General features: G+C 39.2%; 1 protein-coding gene across 2 annotated transcripts in view; it reads right to left on the reverse strand.

The window, feature by feature from the left end:
• LOC137092861 (alpha-1,6-mannosylglycoprotein 6-beta-N-acetylglucosaminyltransferase B-like) overlaps positions 1-18138 on the reverse strand; it is a 201477-nt gene that overhangs the window by 24352 nt on the left and 158987 nt on the right. For both annotated transcript variants that reach the window (XM_067457377.1, XM_067457386.1), the window contains 2 exons: positions 12767-12900; positions 7416-7546 (listed from right to left, as the gene is read on the reverse strand). In XM_067457377.1, the coding sequence (XP_067313478.1) occupies positions 7416-7546; positions 12767-12900 (265 nt within the window). The remainder of the gene's footprint in view (positions 1-7415; positions 7547-12766; positions 12901-18138) is intronic.

Genomic DNA, 18138 nt, shown 5'->3' on the forward strand with positions numbered 1-18138 from the left:
AGGATAAACAATGCACCAAGGACACGTTAAATTGATCAAAAGTGAGAGTAAAAGCATTAATGTTACAAAAGATTTCTATTTGAACTAAATGCAGCTATTTTAGCATTTGTATTCATTGATCTTAAAAAAAAGTATCAAGCAGCACACATTTTTTCAACATTAATACTAATCAAAATAGTTTCTTGAGCAGAAAAGCATCCTATTAGAATGATTTCTGGAGGATCATGTCCAAGACTAATGATTAATGATGCAGCTTTGATCACATGAATAAGTTACATTTTGAAAGCTTAATATTGAGAAAATTGCCTTTAAAGTTGTCCAAATGAACTTATATAAAGTTCTATATAATATATATAAACTTTTATATTAACCTGTAATAAAATTATTTAACATATATCAATACGTTTCCTGTATTTTTTACCAAATAAATGCATCCTTAGTGAGCAGAAGAAAATTCAAAATAACTTCATGGTACTTCCAGGTTCTCCATGACCGTGGGAACCCTCCTCATTCATTAATTGATGAGACGATTGTTACGGTCTCAAAGCTGTAAGTGATCCAAGACGGTCGTCAAGAGACCAAAAAATAAATTAGAAGAGAGGGAGGGTGTGAACAGAGGACAAGAGGAGATGCGAGTCTTTCCAATCTCCAAGCATACAGTTGTGGTTCTGGGCTGAGTGACACATGCACAATGAGAGCGAGTGGGCTGCCGTTTGCCCGGGAGGGAACTGTCAGTGTTTAGGGACTCAACAGTGCAGATAGCTTTTAAATGGCAACTGGTCAAACAAACAAGAATGACAATGCACACCTCAAGCAGGACAGAGGCAGAGAGACACACTAACACAGCGCTGAAGAACGCAGCATTAAAGATGCTAGGAAAAACATTCAGGTTAAACGTGGAGACTTCATTTTTTCAAAGACTCTGAGATTTTCACGGCTCCTGGGGGTGTATTTTGCTCTCATCAAAACCAATCTCTGCTCCCAAACGCCCAGCGGTTCGAACACACTTTCTGATTAAAGTCTGCTACTTGTCAAGATTTTATTTATTTCATTATTTATTTTGTTGGCGGGCGGGTGGGCGAAGTTTCCTCTGGCGATGCTCACCGCCTGTCTCTCTTGATGCTGCAGATCGTTTTCTTTCATCCTGCTTTGAAGCGTGTTAAAGCAGCCCGATGTTATTTGCTGTCAGCACATCCAAACACCACTTTAGCGCAATCACTGTGCCCAACAAGCCATGATAGGAGCCAGGCAATCAATCTCTGTATGTTCTGACAGTTACACAGACTGAAAGCAAGTCTACAGCACTGTTTTCAAATGCTGAGCAAGGCTGGTGGTCTGACGCTATACTGCGTGACGGTAGAAATGTGTCAGAACTCAGCTAATTCTGCCGTTTCTGCCAACCATCTTACGGTGGCCCTGTAGTGCACAACACAATGAAATTTAAAAAGCAAACATAAGATCACAACACAACACAATCAAGCCACAACCACTCGAGCGCTCTTGTAGCGCGGTAGAAAAGCATTTTCCTTGCCACTGTTCTGTAGATTCTGCAGTCTTATAAAGATATCAATACTACGATCAGTTTAATTTTATGTAACCATTATATGTCAACATGAAATATTAGTTAAAAATCACCTACATACATTATAGCTGTATATCTATACTAATAAGGGAATGTCTGCTAATTCCCCCATGTGGTTGAAATGTATAATTTGGATTAATTAAAACATTTAGTTTTAACAAATTGTAAATTTAAAAACAGACATGTTCAAATTCAAAAGCTTGATTGAACAAGTCTGTTTTTAAATGTGTTTTTTTTTAAATTACAGTTTTTGTGGATTGCTTAGACACTAAAATTAAAAAAGTAGTACAGTATTAGCCAAACCAAGCAAAACATCAGCCCATATTTGCACAACTATAAGCACATTGTCAACCTCACACTTATTGCAAAACTCCACACAGTAATTTGCAAAACACTTAACACACGTAACATACATTACGCACAAAAATCTATCATGAAGTCACTTCCTTGCAACACCAAAGCACTGACTGTCAAATTACCGCACCGTCCAACCAATTGGTTCAACACAGTCATCAGGTGTGCAAACACTTGTTTGCTAAACGGTAGACACACCAATCAGGTGTATAAGCACTTTAAAAAGCAGCAGGTGAGTTCATCGGACTTCGAGCACAATGAAAAGAGTCAGAGAAAGAGTAAGAGCAAGGAGGAGAATGAAGAGGACAAGGAGGAGGCCTGTGAACAGATGGAGGTAGCAGCAGTTCAAGGATGGATTCGCCATTCAAGATGTTTCTTTCCAAGGTGTCTTGCTAATGACAAAATTGCCTGCTATGTTGATAAAAATCTCTGGCCAGATCCAGCTAGGAGAAGAGACAATGTCTAATTTTTGTGTTGTTTTTTTACAGTAAACTTACAGTACAATATGTAAAGGGACATTTTGTTACAGTATTATGAATCTCCATGTCAAAATTTTGGGCGAGTTGAGAAATAAACACGTTTCTTCAGTCATTGGTCTTGTGTGTTATGTGGATTTACATTATATTTGTACTTTGTTGAGGGTAGCCTCTAATCATAGGGAAGTAGAAGTGCTAAAAGTGTTTCATATGGTAACAAAATGTGTTTTTTAAACAGAAGTGTATAGTTTTTACAAGAGTGTTTAATTATGCAAATGATCTGTAGTGTTTTGCTAATTGGGTGTGTGGTTGTGCTAATTGTGTGTAGTGTTTTGAAAACACAGGCCCTGTTTTGAAAACCGTGCTTAAGCAATCCAAAAAAACTGTAATTCAAATGATATGTTTCAACCACATGGTGGAATTGGCAGACATTCCCTTAGGCTTTATGTGACGTGGTAACGGGTCAAAGCATTCTTGAGGATAAATATGCAGCAATAATGTATGTAGGTGGTTGTGAATGATTTAATATTTCATGTCAATGTAAGCATTTCAGTCCTGTTTTGTCTTGATTTTATTGTGTTGTGTCTTGATGTCATTGTCGTTATGTCATGTCTTGATGCCGTTTTGTTGTGACTTGATGTTTTTTTGTTGTGGCTTGATTTTGTTGTGTTGTGTCTTTATTTTTTTGTTGTTGTGCCTTGATGTCGTTGTGTTGTGGCTTGATGTCGTTGTGTTGTGTCTTGATTTTATTGTGTTGTGTCTTGATTCTGTTGTGTAGTGTCTTGATTTTATTGTGTTGTGTCTTGATGTCGTTGTTTTGTGTCTTGATGTCGTTGTGTTGTGTCTTGATGTCGTTGTGTTGTGTCTTGATTCCATTGTGTTGTGTCTTGATGTCTTAGTGTTGTGGCTTGATGTCGTTGTGTTGTGTCTTGATGTCGTTGTGTTGTGTCTTGATGTCGTTGTGTTGTGTCTTGATGTCGTTGTGTTGTGTCTTGATGTCGTTGTGTAGTGTCTTGATTTTATTGTGTTGTGTCTTGATGTTGTTGTGTTGTGGCTTGATGTCGTTGTGTTGTGGCTTGATTTTATTGTGTTGTGTCTTGATGTCTTGGTGTTGTGTCTTGATGTCGTTGTGTTGTGGCTTGATGTCGTTGTGTTGTGTCTTGATTCCATTGAGTTGTGTCTTGATGTCTTAGTGTTGTGGCTTGATGTCTTAGTGCTGTGGCTTGATGTCGTTGTGTTGTGGCTTGATGTCGTTGTGTTGTGTCTTGATGTCGTTGTGTTGTGTTGTGGCTTGATGTCGTTGTGTTGTGCCTTGATGTCGTTGTGTTGTGTTTTGATGTCGTTGTGTTGTGTCTTGATTCCATTGTGTTGTGTCTTGATGTCTTAGTGTTGTGGCTTGATGTCGTTGTGTTGTGTCTTGATGTCGTTGTGTTGTGTCTTGATGTCGTTGTGTTGTGTCTTGATGTCGTTGTGTAGTGTCTTGATTTTATTGTGTTGTGTCTTGATGTTGTTGTGTTGTGGCTTGATGTCGTTGTGTTGTGGCTTGATTTTATTGTGTTGTGTCTTGATGTCTTGGTGTTGTGTCTTGATGTCGTTGTGTTGTGGCTTGATGTCGTTGTGTTGTGTCTTGATTCCATTGAGTTGTGTCTTGATGTCTTAGTGTTGTGGCTTGATGTCTTAGTGCTGTGGCTTGATGTCGTTGTGTTGTGGCTTGATGTCGTTGTGTTGTGTCTTGATGTCGTTGTGTTGTGTTGTGGCTTGATGTCGTTGTGTTGTGGCTTGATGTCGTTGTGTTGTGTCTTGATGTCGTTGTGTTGTGTCTTGATGTCGTTGTGTTGTGGCTTGATGTCGTTGTGTTGTGTCTTGATGTCGTTGTGTTGTGTCTTGATGTCGTTGTGTTGTGTCTCGATTTTATTGTGTTGTGTCTTGATTCCGTTGTTTTGTGTCTTGATGTCGTTGTGTTGTGTCTTGATGTCGTTGTGTTGTGTTGTGGCTTGATGTCGTTGTGTTGTGTTGTGGCTTGATGTCGTTGTGTTGTGGCTTGATGTCGTTGTGTTGTGTCTTGATGTCGTTGTGTTGTGTCTCGATTTTATTGTGTTGTGTCTTGATTCTGTTGTGTTGTGTCTTGATTCTCTTGTGTAGTGTGTTGATTTTATTGTGTTGTGTCTTGATTCCGTTGTTTTGTGTCTTGATGTCGTTGTGTTGTGTCTTGATGTCATTGTGTTGTGTCTTGATGTCATTGTGTTGTGGCTTGATTCCGTTGTGTTGTGTCTTGATGTCTTAGTGTTGTGGCTTGATGTCGTTGTGTTGTGGCTTGATGTCGTTGTGTTGTGGCTTGATGTCGTTGTGTTGTGGCTTGATGTCATTGTGTTGTGGCTTGATGTCGTTGTGTTGTGGCTTGATGTCGTTGTGTTGTGGCTTGATGTCGTTGTGTTGTGTCTTGATGTCATTGTGTTGTGGCTTGATGTTGTTGTGTTGTGGCTTGATGTCGTTGTGTTGTGTCTTGATGTCTTAGTGTTGTGGCTTGATGTCGTTGTGTTGTGGCTTGATGTCGTTGTGTTGTGTCTTGATGTCGTTGAGTTTTGTCTTGATGTCGTTGTGTTGTGTCTTGATGTCGTTTTGTTGTGTCTTGATGTCGTTGTGTTGTGGCTTGATGTCGTTGTGTTGTGTCTTGATGTCATTGTGTTGTGTCTTGATGTCGTTTTGTTGTGTCTTGATGTCGTTGTGTTGTGTCTTGATGTTGTTGTGTTGTGTCTTGATGTCATTGTGTTGTGTCTTGATGTCATTGTGTTGTGTCTTGATGTCATTGTGTTGTGGCTTGATTCCGTTGTGTTGTGTCTTGATGTCTTAGTGTTGTGGCTTGATGTCGTTGTGTTGTGTCTTGATGTCGTTGTGTTGTGTCTTGATGTCGTTGTGTTGTGTCTTGATGTCGTTGTGTTGTGTCTTGATGTCGTTGTGTTGTGTCTTGATGTCGTTGTGTTGTGTCTTGATGTTGTTGTGTTGTGTCTTGATGTCGTTGTGTTGTGTCTTGATGTCGTTGTGTTGTGTCTTGATGTCGTTGTGTTGTGTCTTGATGTCATTGTGTTGTGGCTTGATTCCGTTGTGTTGTGTCTTGATGTCTTAGTGTTGTGGCTTGATGTCGTTGTGTTGTGTCTTGATGTCGTTGTGTTGTGTCTTGATGTCGTTGTGTTGTGTCTTGATGTCGTTGTGTTGTGTCTTGATGTCGTTGTGTTGTGTCTTGATGTCGTTGTGTTGTGTCTTGATGTCGTTGTGTTGTGTCTTGATGTTGTTGTGTTGTGTCTTGATGTCATTGTGTTGTGTCTTGATGTCATTGTGTTGTGGCTTGATTCCGTTGTGTTGTGTCTTGATGTCTTAGTGTTGTGGCTTGATGTCGTTGTGTTGTGTCTTGATGTCGTTGTGTTGTGTCTTGATGTCGTTGTGTTGTGTCTTGATGTCGTTGTGTTGTGTCTTGATGTCGTTGTGTTGTGTCTTGATGTCGTTGTGTTGTGTCTTGATGTCGTTGTGTTGTGTCTTGATGTTGTTGTGTTGTGTCTTGATGTCGTTGTGTTGTGTCTTGATGTCGTTGTGTTGTGTCTTGATGTCGTTGTGTTGTGTCTTGATGTCTTAGTGTTGTGTCTTGATGTCGTTGAGTTTTGTCTTGATGTCGTTGTGTTGTGTCTTGATGTTGTTGTGTTGTGTCTTGATGTCGTTGTGTTGTGTCTTGATGTCGTTGTGTTGTGTCTTGATGTCGTTGAGTTTTGTCTTGATGTCGTTGTGTTTTGGCTTGATTCTGTTGTGTAGTGTCTTAAAGTATTGTGTTGTGTCTTGATTCCGTTGTGTTGTGTCTTGATGTCTTAGTGTTGTGGCTTGATGTCTTAGTGTTGTGGCTTGATGTCGTTGTGTTGTGTCTTGATGTCGTTGTGTTGTGTCTTGATGTCGTTGTGTTGTGTCTTGATGTTGTTGTGTTGTGGCTTGATGTCGTTGTGTTGTGTCTTGATGTCGTTGTGTTGTGGCTTGATGTTTTTGTTTTGTGTCTTGATGTCGTTGTGTTGTGGCTTGATGTCGTTGTGTTGTGTCTCGATTTTATTGTGTTGTGTCTTGATGTCTTAGTGTTGTGGCTTAATGTCATTGTGTTGTGTCTTGATGTCGTTGTGTTGTGTCTTGATGTCGTTGTGTTGTGTCTTGATGTCGTTGTGTTGTCGCTTGATGTCGTTGTGTTGTGTCTTAATTTTGTTGTTGTTGTGGTTTGATGTCGTTGTGTTGTGTCTTGATGTAGTTGTGTTGTGGCTTGTTGTCATTGTGTTGTGTCTTAATTTTGTTGTTGTTGTGTCTTGATGTCGTTGTGATGTGGCTTGATGTCGTTGTGTTGTGTCTCAAATTTTATTGTGTTGTGTCTTGATGTCGTTGTGTTGTGTCTTGATGTCGTTGTGTTGTGTCTCGAATTTTATTGTGTTGTGTCTTGATGTCGTTGTGTTGTGTCTTGATTTCGTTGTGTTGTGTCTCGAATTTTATTGTGTTGTGTTTTAATTTCATCAAGTTGTTTCTCGATGTTGTTGTGTCTTGATGTCATTGTGTTGTGTTGTGGCTTGATTCCGTTGTGTTGTGTCTTGATTTTTTTGTGATGTGTCTTAATTTAAAATATTGCTTTGTATTTTCTACAGCACAAGAGACGTGATCAATGAGCATTATTTGAATAACTCTGTACGCAATTGGATAGTCCTTCAACCAATCAGACCACAAGAGGCGTGATCAACCGGCAACGTCCCATCACTTCTCTATCCGTCATCATGTTAAACCCACCAATAGTGCGCCAGGTGGATAAGCCAGTCTGAGATTGGTTCCCACAAAAGTGTAACAGAAGCAGTATAAATTAATGTACAGGTTTCCAGACTGAGTTGAAGGGCAAAATCAAATCACCAGCAGGTTAAGCCAGTCTACTGGGGCACAATACCATCTGGAAACCTTTGATCTGATTAGATATTGTTGGATACACACATTCTTACCTTCCACATACTGGCTTCTTTGCCGTAAACCACAGCCATGTTGTTGACTTTGTCTCTCTGTATTTTAAGTCTTTCCGTCTGGTTTAGTTCCTCGGTCACAAAACCCATGAAGGAGTTATCAGGAGTGTGTGCTGGGGAAAAAAACAACAACAAAAAAAACAGTGTAATTTCATAAATACAACCCTGTACGAATGTAAGAATTCGTTCATGTTTAATCAAATCTTAAATGTGACAGAGAATAGCTGCAAACAGAATTGTTTTGAGAATATCTGTACAATTTCTGTGGTTTTCCTAAATGTAAAGTCGTAAGCAGGATGAGGAATGAAGCGCAACAATCAAGTTCCAGAAGTAAAAACTGTATTCTCTAAAGGAAAATAATTTCAAACAATAATTTCTAAATCTATAAAGATAGCTTTACTGTGAGCTATGAAGTTGTTAATCGATGATATTTGCTCATGTCGAAGATACATTTAATCACATACATTTAACATTGGTAAATAAGTAGTTTTGTATTTTTCCCTCATTTTTTTTTATTTGATTATTTTACTCGCAATGCTTCATGGGACTGTAGTTTTTTTCTATCACTAAAGCTGTGATAGAAAAAAATTTAAAGTAATACAAAGTCTTGTACCTTTATATTTTTGTATGGTTTTCAAATACTTGTTTGTATTTTGTAGTGTTGTGATAATTCAACTTGTAGCTGGTTGGCTTGGTTCATGGCTTAATTGTCTCCGGAAAAAAATGCCATTTGGGGGATAAAATGTGTTATTTTGGGATGGTTGCCTGATAAAATTCACATTCATAGGTCTATATATTACATAACTGAGGTCGCTTCAACCTGCGGACATGGAAAACAACTCTTGGGAAAACCGCAGACTTGGCAGCAAAGTGCAGTTGAGTTCTGTTGACATCTGACAGCTAACGTTATGCGTCGCTCCGTTGCTCTGATTGGTAGCAGTTCTATCCAATTGAGGTCTTTCCTGGTTCGGTTAAAACACGCCCCTAGGTAATTACAGCCCAATGGAGCAGTATCAGATCGTGATGGGAAGTTCGGTTCTTTTCCGCGAACCGGTTCTTCCGGACAGTTCGTTTCAATGATCCGGTTAAAAAAATCGGATCACCAGTTCTTTTACGTCTTTACGTAATGACGTCATTTCTATCATCCCGGCGGATGAAAATACATTCAAACACATCCATATAAAGTATTTATAATCAAAACTTAGTATAGTAATAATTATTATTGATATCATCATCATGGTAAATGGTAAATGGACTGCATTTATATAGCGCTTTTAACAGACCCTATGGCCATCCAAAGCGCTTTACATTTTTGCCTCACATTCACCCATTCATACACCGACGGCGATGTCAGCCATGTAAGGCGCCATCTAGCTCGTCGGGAGCAGCTGGGGTTAGGTGTCTTGCTCAAGGACACCTCGACACTTGGTCAGGTGGAACCGGGGATCGAACCACCAACCTTTCGGTTTGTAGACAACCTACATGAACCACTGAGCCACTGCCGCCATCATCATCTTGGATACATTTTATCATTTATGTTTTGCAACAGCACTCAATACAGCAACTGCCGTGCAAACACTGATGTTTTACACTGATTAAATAGACTTACATTGTCATAACATACTTACACAAATCCTCAGTTCACCCGTGCTCATGTATTATCAGCATAGGCTGTCCCAGTCCGAGAGAAACAGTTTGGTTACGACGCTATCATGCATGCTCAGTATCTCCGCTCACTGACTCGAGAACCGCTGTATCAGGGTGTGTGTGTGCTGAGCACAGGGTGCTGAGCTGCGAACTGCTGCAAGCTGAATATGTAGTCTACTGTATATCAAACCTACTGTTTTGATAACATTTTAAAATCTGCATCGACTTAGAAATTAAATAAGAAAAAAGCTGTTCCTGAAAATATCATGCATTATTGATAAAACAAATAAATGTTTAATTTGACCGTTTTACAATCCATTGTTTCCAAAACTTTAAAATAATACAGTGATGAGACAGCTTTGTTATGATGTTTCCAAACGTGATTAGTTTTATACACTTAAAACTTATCTGAACAAATAACACGCATGCGCAGCTCATCGGTTCTCGGTATCGAACGTGTCCGACAGAAACGGTTTTCGATTCTGTACTGCTGATCCGAGGATCCGAGAACCGCTACGTTCGGTTACACGCGCATGCTCAGTATCAGCTGCTCGTGAGCTCTCACAGCAAAACATGTCTCACTTCGGCTAATGGTTGGAGTTACAACATCTACTTCAAGATATTCGTTTATTTCTAGTCGGAGAGACTGTCACTCATGTCAGAAAGTTAATAACTATAGTAACTTGTGGGATCAGCCCTGATTTGAGACGCGAACTGTTTGGAACGATTCAGTTCGATTTGATGAACTGGTTCAATCGGTTCACTATAAAGATCCGGTTAAAAAGAACGATTCGTTCGCGAACCGGACATCACTAGTATCAGACTCATATTCTGACTAGAATTGAGTATGACCACGTCAGGCTACGTATTTTATTGGGAATATTGAGTAATTTGATTATGGTTGCACTTTTTGTTTGTACTTGATCTATGACCATTTTGTGTGAAGGAGTTTATTTAGGAAGTCAAAAGTTGTAGAAGCTCATAATTCATGTGCAGTTCTAAGGTCTGAAGAGGGAAAAAAAGGAAAAGCCAGTCAGTTGAGTTTGTGCAAAACTTTTTACAGTGCTTGAGTATTCTTGTCTTTTACTGCATATGATGGTAAATTCATACTCAAAGTAGAACTGAAATGACATTCATTACGAATTAAATTAAATAAATTCAAATGCGCCTGCAAACAATTTTCTAGTTATGCATTTCATCATTGAGGATTTCTTAAAATCCTGTCTCTTCTCATTCACATGAACCCAATCTTGTGTCTCGTGAGATAAGTGTCTCGTCACACCCCTAACATTTAATAAATGTAATTTTATGCTCTATGGTTGAAGAACACTTCATTTCCTCACACTAATATTTGTATATGTTTGTACACATAAATAAAGTGGTGGCATTTTTTCATGACTATTAAAATCAGTTTGTTTTTACTGCATTGAACTTTCAGCTCAGAAAAATAACCTGCCAAATCAGTTAGCCACAAAAAAAGCCCTCTACTACAGTTAAAAAAATATATATTTACTGAAATTTATATTTGTTATCTGTTGAATTTCTGTCATTCCAAAACAACTTCCAGTTCATCATCCTGTGGGGAATCGGGCCAATTCAATTAAATTTCATACTCACAAACTGAAAGGGAACAAATTGTTAAATTCAGATTTTCGGCCAACCCTCTGTTCGGTTAATATATTTAAATGAGGAGCAGTGCCTCAGACTGTCTAGAATTGCTGCACAGACTCAAGCCCTATCCAGCTCCGAGAACATCTGCTTCTCTTCCTCTGCTTACAGATGCTCTGCGCCTATAACATCTGCTACCCAACACACAAAACCCTCACCCAAACATGCTCACTGTTCTTGTTTTCTGCACTGTGATCACTAAACGACTTTTATAATAGCCTGATAAATACATCAGAGAAGCTCCTTACCGTTTTGATGAACAAGTTAGCCGCAGTACAAGCTACTATTAAAGGTCCCGTTCTTCGCGATTCCATCTTTCAAACTTTAGTTAGTGTGTAATGTTGCTGTTAGAGCATAAATAATACCTGTAAAATTATAAAGCTCAAAGTTCAATGCCAAGTGAGATATTTTATTTAACAGAAGTTCCCTTTCAAAGCCTACAGCGAACGGCCGGTTTGGACTACACCCCTGCACTTCCTTCAGGAATGACGTCACTAGAACCGTTTGTTGACTAACCCTCCGCCCATAAGCACACGCAAAATAGGGGGCGTGGTCTCGTTGCTCTCCCACGTGGAGAAGAGCGCGCATTCAGCGCTTCCATCTCCCCGTTATGGTAAGAGGCGGGACCTTTCCGGGCAAAGTGCGCTAAGCTGCTGTCCAATCACAACACGGGAAGCGCTGGGCCAATCAGAACTCGTTACGTGTTTCTGAAGGAGGGACTTCATAGATCAAGGAAATCATAAGGCCGTTTTTAGGACAGAGGAAACAGCGCTGAACAGATAAGTAAATTGTGTGGAAAATACTGTTTTTTTTACACACGAAACATGAACTCATGTTATATTGCACAGTGTAAACATAATCAAAGCTTCGAAAACCCGCGAAGAACGGGACCTTTAAGAAACAGTTAGCTAAGTTACTTAGTGAAAGCAATATTTATTTGTGTTACACTCTCTATTTAGAACCTTAAGGGTCATTTACAACAGGGTTTTGTGTTTAAGCAACAAAAATTCACGTCATGCACGTGTTCAGTTTCTAATCGCTTTTTATTTAGTACTTTGTAGTCATGTATATGTACCCATAAAGGAGTCTGTCAGGTGTTTCATTAGAACCTTTAGTTTTAAATAGTTTTTAATTCTAAATTCATTTTATGAATTAAGCATCTTGTAAACATACTTTCTGACTAGAAAATGTGAAATAATCCATTACAAATTACAGTATTATGCAACAATTTAAGATAATCTTTTTTGGCAATAAGGGTTTAAAAATATAGTCAAATCCCTTAGAGAAAAAAAAAGAGATGTGTTTTTAGTCTAGATTTAAACTGGCTGAGTGTGTCTGCTTCCCAAACAATGCTAGGAAGACTGTTCCAGAGTTTAGGTGCTAAATAGGAAAAGGATTGACTGGCCAATTTTGAGACCGCAATAAACTTGATGGAGTATAATGCGTTAATTGGTTAAAATGGTTAAAACCATTTAGTGCTTAGTAAGTAATTAGCAAGTTTTTAAAAGGTATACGATGTTTAATAGGGAGCCAGAACTCGAGCTTCTGCATTTTGGACCAGCTGCAATTTCTTTGTTAAGCAAGCAGGGCAACCACCCAGTAGAGCTTGACAATAATTTACACCAGAATCAAATTCTTTTTGCATCATTGATCATACTTTTTTTCCTGTTTATCACTGTAAAACTGCTTTGTACAAAGTGCTATACAAATAAAGGTGTCTTGACGTAATAAAATTTAAGTCTTTATATAGATGCACTCTAAAAATGTTGGGTTAAAAACAACCCAAGTTGGGTTGGAAATGGACAAACCCAGAAATTGAGTTGTTTGATCCCTAGTAAATGGACCCATTCAAGCAACCCAATTTCTGGGTTTCTCTATTTTCAACCCAACTTGGGTTGTTTTTAACCCAGCATTTTTTAGAGTGTGGGAATCATTAATACAGCAGATAGCTAGTTTGTTCTAGGCTGTCCCTGCATACACCCATTCTCTGAATAATAAGCTTAGAATCATAGACTCACGGAACATGGTCATATACTGCTTGCAGTTGAGGTTCCAGTAGCCCCAGTTTGTCCTGTAGCCATGCAGTGTGGCGTACTCCTCATTATTATATGCTGGCTCTGTACCGAAGGTGTCGATCACACGGATATGGCACCTAGAGAGAAAAAAGAAACAGGTTTTTCACTTCAACCTCAAATCTGTTGCCAGCTAATATGCTCACACGTCCCACTGCATCGAACAAAATGCTGTGCGTCTTGTATTATGCACATTAGCACAAAGGTTTCCACATTACAATATTTGTTTCCCCATAAAATTAAATTGCCTCATTCCCAAACCAAAGAATATTTTTTTTTCTTCCATGCAACACAATGTAAGTGAAAATAACCAAGGAAAAGCTCTAAAATAAAAAGCATCACAGCAGTAGATCATTTGACTTGTATTGCACAAATCAAATGGACTGCCGCTGTGGCGTTTTTAATTTCCAAGTCTTCTGAGGCCATATGATAGCTTTGTGTGAGGAGCCGAGTGAAACTGAAGCCAGTACATCTTTCCCTCCATTATAGCTAACAAATTGCATTAGGCATACAGATCAGGCATACGATTATGACTTCTGACAGACAAAGTGAATAACATTGATGATCTCTTCATTACGGCGCCTGTTAGTGGGTGGGATATATTAGGCAGTAAGCAAACAATTTTGAAAAAAGTTAACATGTTAGAAGCAGGAAAAAGGGGCAAGAGTAAGGATTTAAGCGAGTTTGACAAGGGCCAAATTGTGATGGCTAGACAACTGGGTCAGAGCATTTCCAAAACTGCAGCTCTTTTGGGGTCCTCCCGGTCTGGATTGAGAGACCAGCCGGCGGAGGAAGTGTGATGCTTTGGGCAATGTTCTGCTGGGAAACCTTGGGTCCTGCCATCCATGTGGATGCTACTTTGACATGTACCACCTACATAATCATTGTTTCAGACCATGTTCACCCTTTCATAGAAACAGCATTCCCTGGTGGCTGTGGGCTCTTTCAGCAGGATAATGCTCCTGCCACAAAGCAAAAATAGTTCAGGAATCGTTTGAGGAGCACAACAACGAGTTTGAGGTGTTGACTTGGATTTTCCCAGATCTCAATCAAATTGAGCATTTGTGGGATGTGCTGAACAAACAAGTCTGATCATGGAGGCCCCATCTCACAACTTACAGGACTTAAAGGATTTGCTGCTTACATCAGCAGCTGTGGTATCTTAGTGCCTGATGCCACAGCACACCTTCAGGGGTCTAGTGGAGTCCATGCCTCGATGGGTCAGGGGCTGCTTTGGTGGTCATAATGTTATGCCTGATCAATGTATGATATAGTAGACATACTTATAACAGTAGACATACTTATCAGTCATAATCAGACGAAACAACTCCTGATATCTGACCAGATTTTAAAATACTAGACATTAACCCTACTGTTATCCTCAAAATTGACAACATTTGTTTACCCACTAGGGTCCATTTGACCCAGAAATGTAAACCTCTGGAATATGTTTTTTTTGTGTTTTTTTTTTTTTAACAAAGGTTTGTGTCAAAGGTAATTTATGTCTTTGTTGACTACCTAAGTAGCCTTTTAAATTGACATCCACCCTTCACCCCCACCCCCGACCCCTTATACATCCAGAATACCAATTGCACGACTATGGACAAATTTGCAAATCACCATAAAACCTTACTGATTGACCTAATATGGGAAAAGTATATTATATTTTTTATTTGCTTTTTAAAATATTAATAAATATACAATTTTGTAATTTATAACATTATGGAAGAAAAAAAATTATAATAATTTTATCAAGGATAATAACGTTATATTTGTATGTTTGGAAAAACAAACACAATTTCAAACATTTAGAAGGATTTTATTTTTGCTCAAAACATCATTACAATTAAACCATCCATATAACAGTCCTTTTTGTTATCAATTATATCAACATACATAATGTGTGGGATCAATTTGACCCCAAGAAAACAAACTCAATTTCAAACATTCAGAAGGATTTCATTTCTAAAACAGAACATCATTACCACCTGCCGCTCCAGCTCTCCTCAAGCTCTCTCGAGCTCTCTTAGAGCCAGCTCCAGCTTTCCTCGAGCTCTCTCCAAGTCTCCTAGAGCCCGCTTCAGCGCTCCTTGAACTCTTTCCAAGTCACCACGAGCCTGCTCCAGCTCTCCTCAAGCTCTTTCCAAGTCTCCTCGAGCTCTCTACAAGCCTCCTAGAGCCTGCTTCAGCTCTCCTAAAGCTCTTTCAAAGTCTCCACGAGCCCTCTTAAGCTCTTCTAGAGCCCACTTCAGCTTTCCTTGAGCTCTTTCCAAGTCTCCACGAGCCCTCTTAAGCTCTTCTAGAGCCCGCTTCAGCTTTCCTTGAGCTCTTTCCAAGTCTCCAGGAGCCCGCTCCAGCTCTCCTCAAGCTATTTCCAAGTCTCCTTGAGCACGCTCCAGCTCAGCTTGAGCTCTTTCCAAGTCTCCATGAGCCCTCTCCAGCTCTCCTCGAGCTCTCTACAAGTCTCCATGAGCCCTCTCAAGCTCTTCTAGAGCCTGCTCCAGCTTTCCACGAGCTCTCGCCAAGTCTCCTGGAGCCCGCTTCATCTCTCTGCGAGCTCTTTCCAAGTCTCCACGAGCCCTCTAAAGCTCTCCTAGAGCCCGCTCCAACTTTCCTCAAGCTCTCTCCAAGTCTCCTAGAGCCCACTTCAGCTCTCGTCGAGCTTTCTCCAAGCCTCCACGAGCCCTCTCAAGCTCTCCAAGAGCCCGCTCCAGCTTTTCTCGAGCGCTTTCCAAGTCTCTATGAGCCTGCTTCAGCTCTCCTTGAGCGCTTTCCAAGTCTCCTCGAGCTCTTTCTAAGTTTCTCAAGCTCTTTCCAAGTCTCCACAAGCTCTTTCCAAGTTTCTCAAGCTCTTTCCAAGTCTCCACGAGCCCGGTTCAGCTCTCCTTGAGCTCTTTCCAAGTCTCCACGAGCCCGCTCCAGCTCTCTTCGAGCTCTTTCCAAGTCTCCACGAACCCTCTCCAAGATCCTCTAAGGCCACCCAATACTCCTGACCCGCCATGGCTGCCCATGGTGCCTATGTCCTATTTCCACCTTGGGGACCTCCGTACCTGTCTGCATCTCCCCCTCACCTGTGTGTAGGTCTCCAGGGCACCCATCCCCCCTCCTCAGTTGTTACATCTATGGTGCGGCGATGCGGTCATTTTGCAAGTTACACCTGTCCTGGACTCCATTTTTCATGATCCTCCCTGGCCCAAACCTGAACATCAGTACTCCCTTTATATTGACTCACTTCCCTGCACTCCCTGTCTGTTTTTATGTTTGTGTAACCTGGTTGTTTGATGTTCTCCTATTCCTGTTATTGATTATTATTTGAAGTAAACCCATCTATTATTTGAAGTCTGCCTCCTGTTTTCCTTGCTACGACCCAGTTTGTTACATACTTGCAATACTACAGATATGGTAAGGTTAGGTTTGAGCCCAACAGCGGGAAGTTTTAAATATTGTATTGAATATGTACATTTATAATGAACATTAAACAAGTTTAACAAAATTTAACATGTTATAGTGACCTCAATAAAACAACCCAAATAAATGTGTGTAATTTTTTTTATATGTATTATGTTTTATACAGCTAGAGTACAAGACATTGAAAACATATCAGCAGGTTATGAGGTTGTCCCCATTAAGTTAGGAAAAGTCATTAAATCTGAAGCAAAAAAAAGATCAATCATGTTTTTACAGACATTAAATATTGAATGGGGTCAAATTCACCCCAAGGATAATAGCACGGTTAAACATGTTACAGAACAGCATGGGCATCATAAACTAAACACTTTGTTGCAAACACAGCAAACTCATTCTAAAAAAAGTGCACGTTAAAGGGCTAGTTCATCTAAAATTTAAGATTATGTCAACATTTACTCACCCTCATGTTGTTGCAAACCTGTCTTCAGAACACAAATAAATATTGTATGTTGAAATCTAAGACATTTCTGTTCCTCCATTAAACGTTGATTATACACCTTTTGCAGTTCAAAAAGTTCATAAAGACATTATGGAAGTAATCATGAGGTTTAATCTTCTTTAGTCTTCTGAAGAGAGACATGATTGCTTTACATGATGAACAGATTTCAATTCTTACAAGCTTACATGCTACACTGTAAAAATATTTTAAAAATAAGGTACCTGGTTGTCTTCAAATTTTAAGATCATTGAAATAAAAAATAAAAATTAGTTAATACAATAACATTTTTGAGAGTCGACAACCTTTATTCAAATATTATTAAAAGATTTTGTAAGCATATTGGGTAATTGTGTGTTTTATTTCTGATGACGTAGCGAAACATACCAAATTATGCTATTTTCATGATTTATCACTTTTTTATGTGGTACAGATACAATTATATTTTGAGTTTGAATTTCCTTATTGTATCAACTCAAATTTTTTTATTTCTATAAACTCAAAATTTTAAGGCATCTAGGATACTTACTTTTTGAAGTTAAACCAACAATATTTTTTACAGTGTAAATAAAGGTGTAAAACGTTTTGAGTTTGTTCACTTTCAATCCCTTCCAGAAGTAGAGAACACATTGGACTGGATTGCTTTAATAGTGTAGATGTCTTCTCTCCTCCTACTGACCTAATGTGTAAACATTATGGGAAGCACGCTAGGCAGACAGGATTTAACTGTCACCTGTAGACCCAAGTTTAGTTTGAAGACGAAAAACGTTCCAAGGGCAATTTTCTCTCATCATTCCTAACACACACTCACAGTGTTTAGCTGGACTTGTCTGTCAGAGGAGAAACTAAAGCTGATGCTCTACGTATGCTTTTATCTCCGGTCGTGTTCATATGTAAATTGTGTGAGCTTATTTTGTCCATTAGATAGAAAGATCTGAAAAAAAAGAAAAAAAACATACATTTACCCACCGATAAGTAGCTAGCTACTTGATTTGACTTGCTCTCAGAGAGCAGTTATAAAAGTGGTGCGGTCTAAATTCACATTGAAACCCTCATACTGCAAAGCGATGGGAATACACAGCCTCAGTAAAGAGACTATTCTGCATCCCAACTAAGTCTTACTCTGACTTTTATGAGGTTAAAAAAATGTAAGGCTTAAGATCATCCAAAAAACACTTCCTAAAGGGCGAAACAAGGAAATACAGCGCAACAGTGACCACACGCTTTTTTTCAGTATTGACTCAATAAAGATACCAACCAGCTCCAAGATAAAATCACAACATAATCTGATAGAAAAAAAACTAGACTGTGTAATTTATGTTATGAGTTCATCATAGGAGAACAAACTACTCATCCCAAATGGTCCTCTTAAATCAGTAATGGTGGTTTAATATACAACCATTTTTGAGAGAGA

Source organism: Pseudorasbora parva, chromosome 2 (genome assembly GCF_024679245.1).
Source record: "Pseudorasbora parva isolate DD20220531a chromosome 2, ASM2467924v1, whole genome shotgun sequence".
NCBI classification, from domain to species: domain Eukaryota; kingdom Metazoa; phylum Chordata; class Actinopteri; order Cypriniformes; family Gobionidae; genus Pseudorasbora; species Pseudorasbora parva.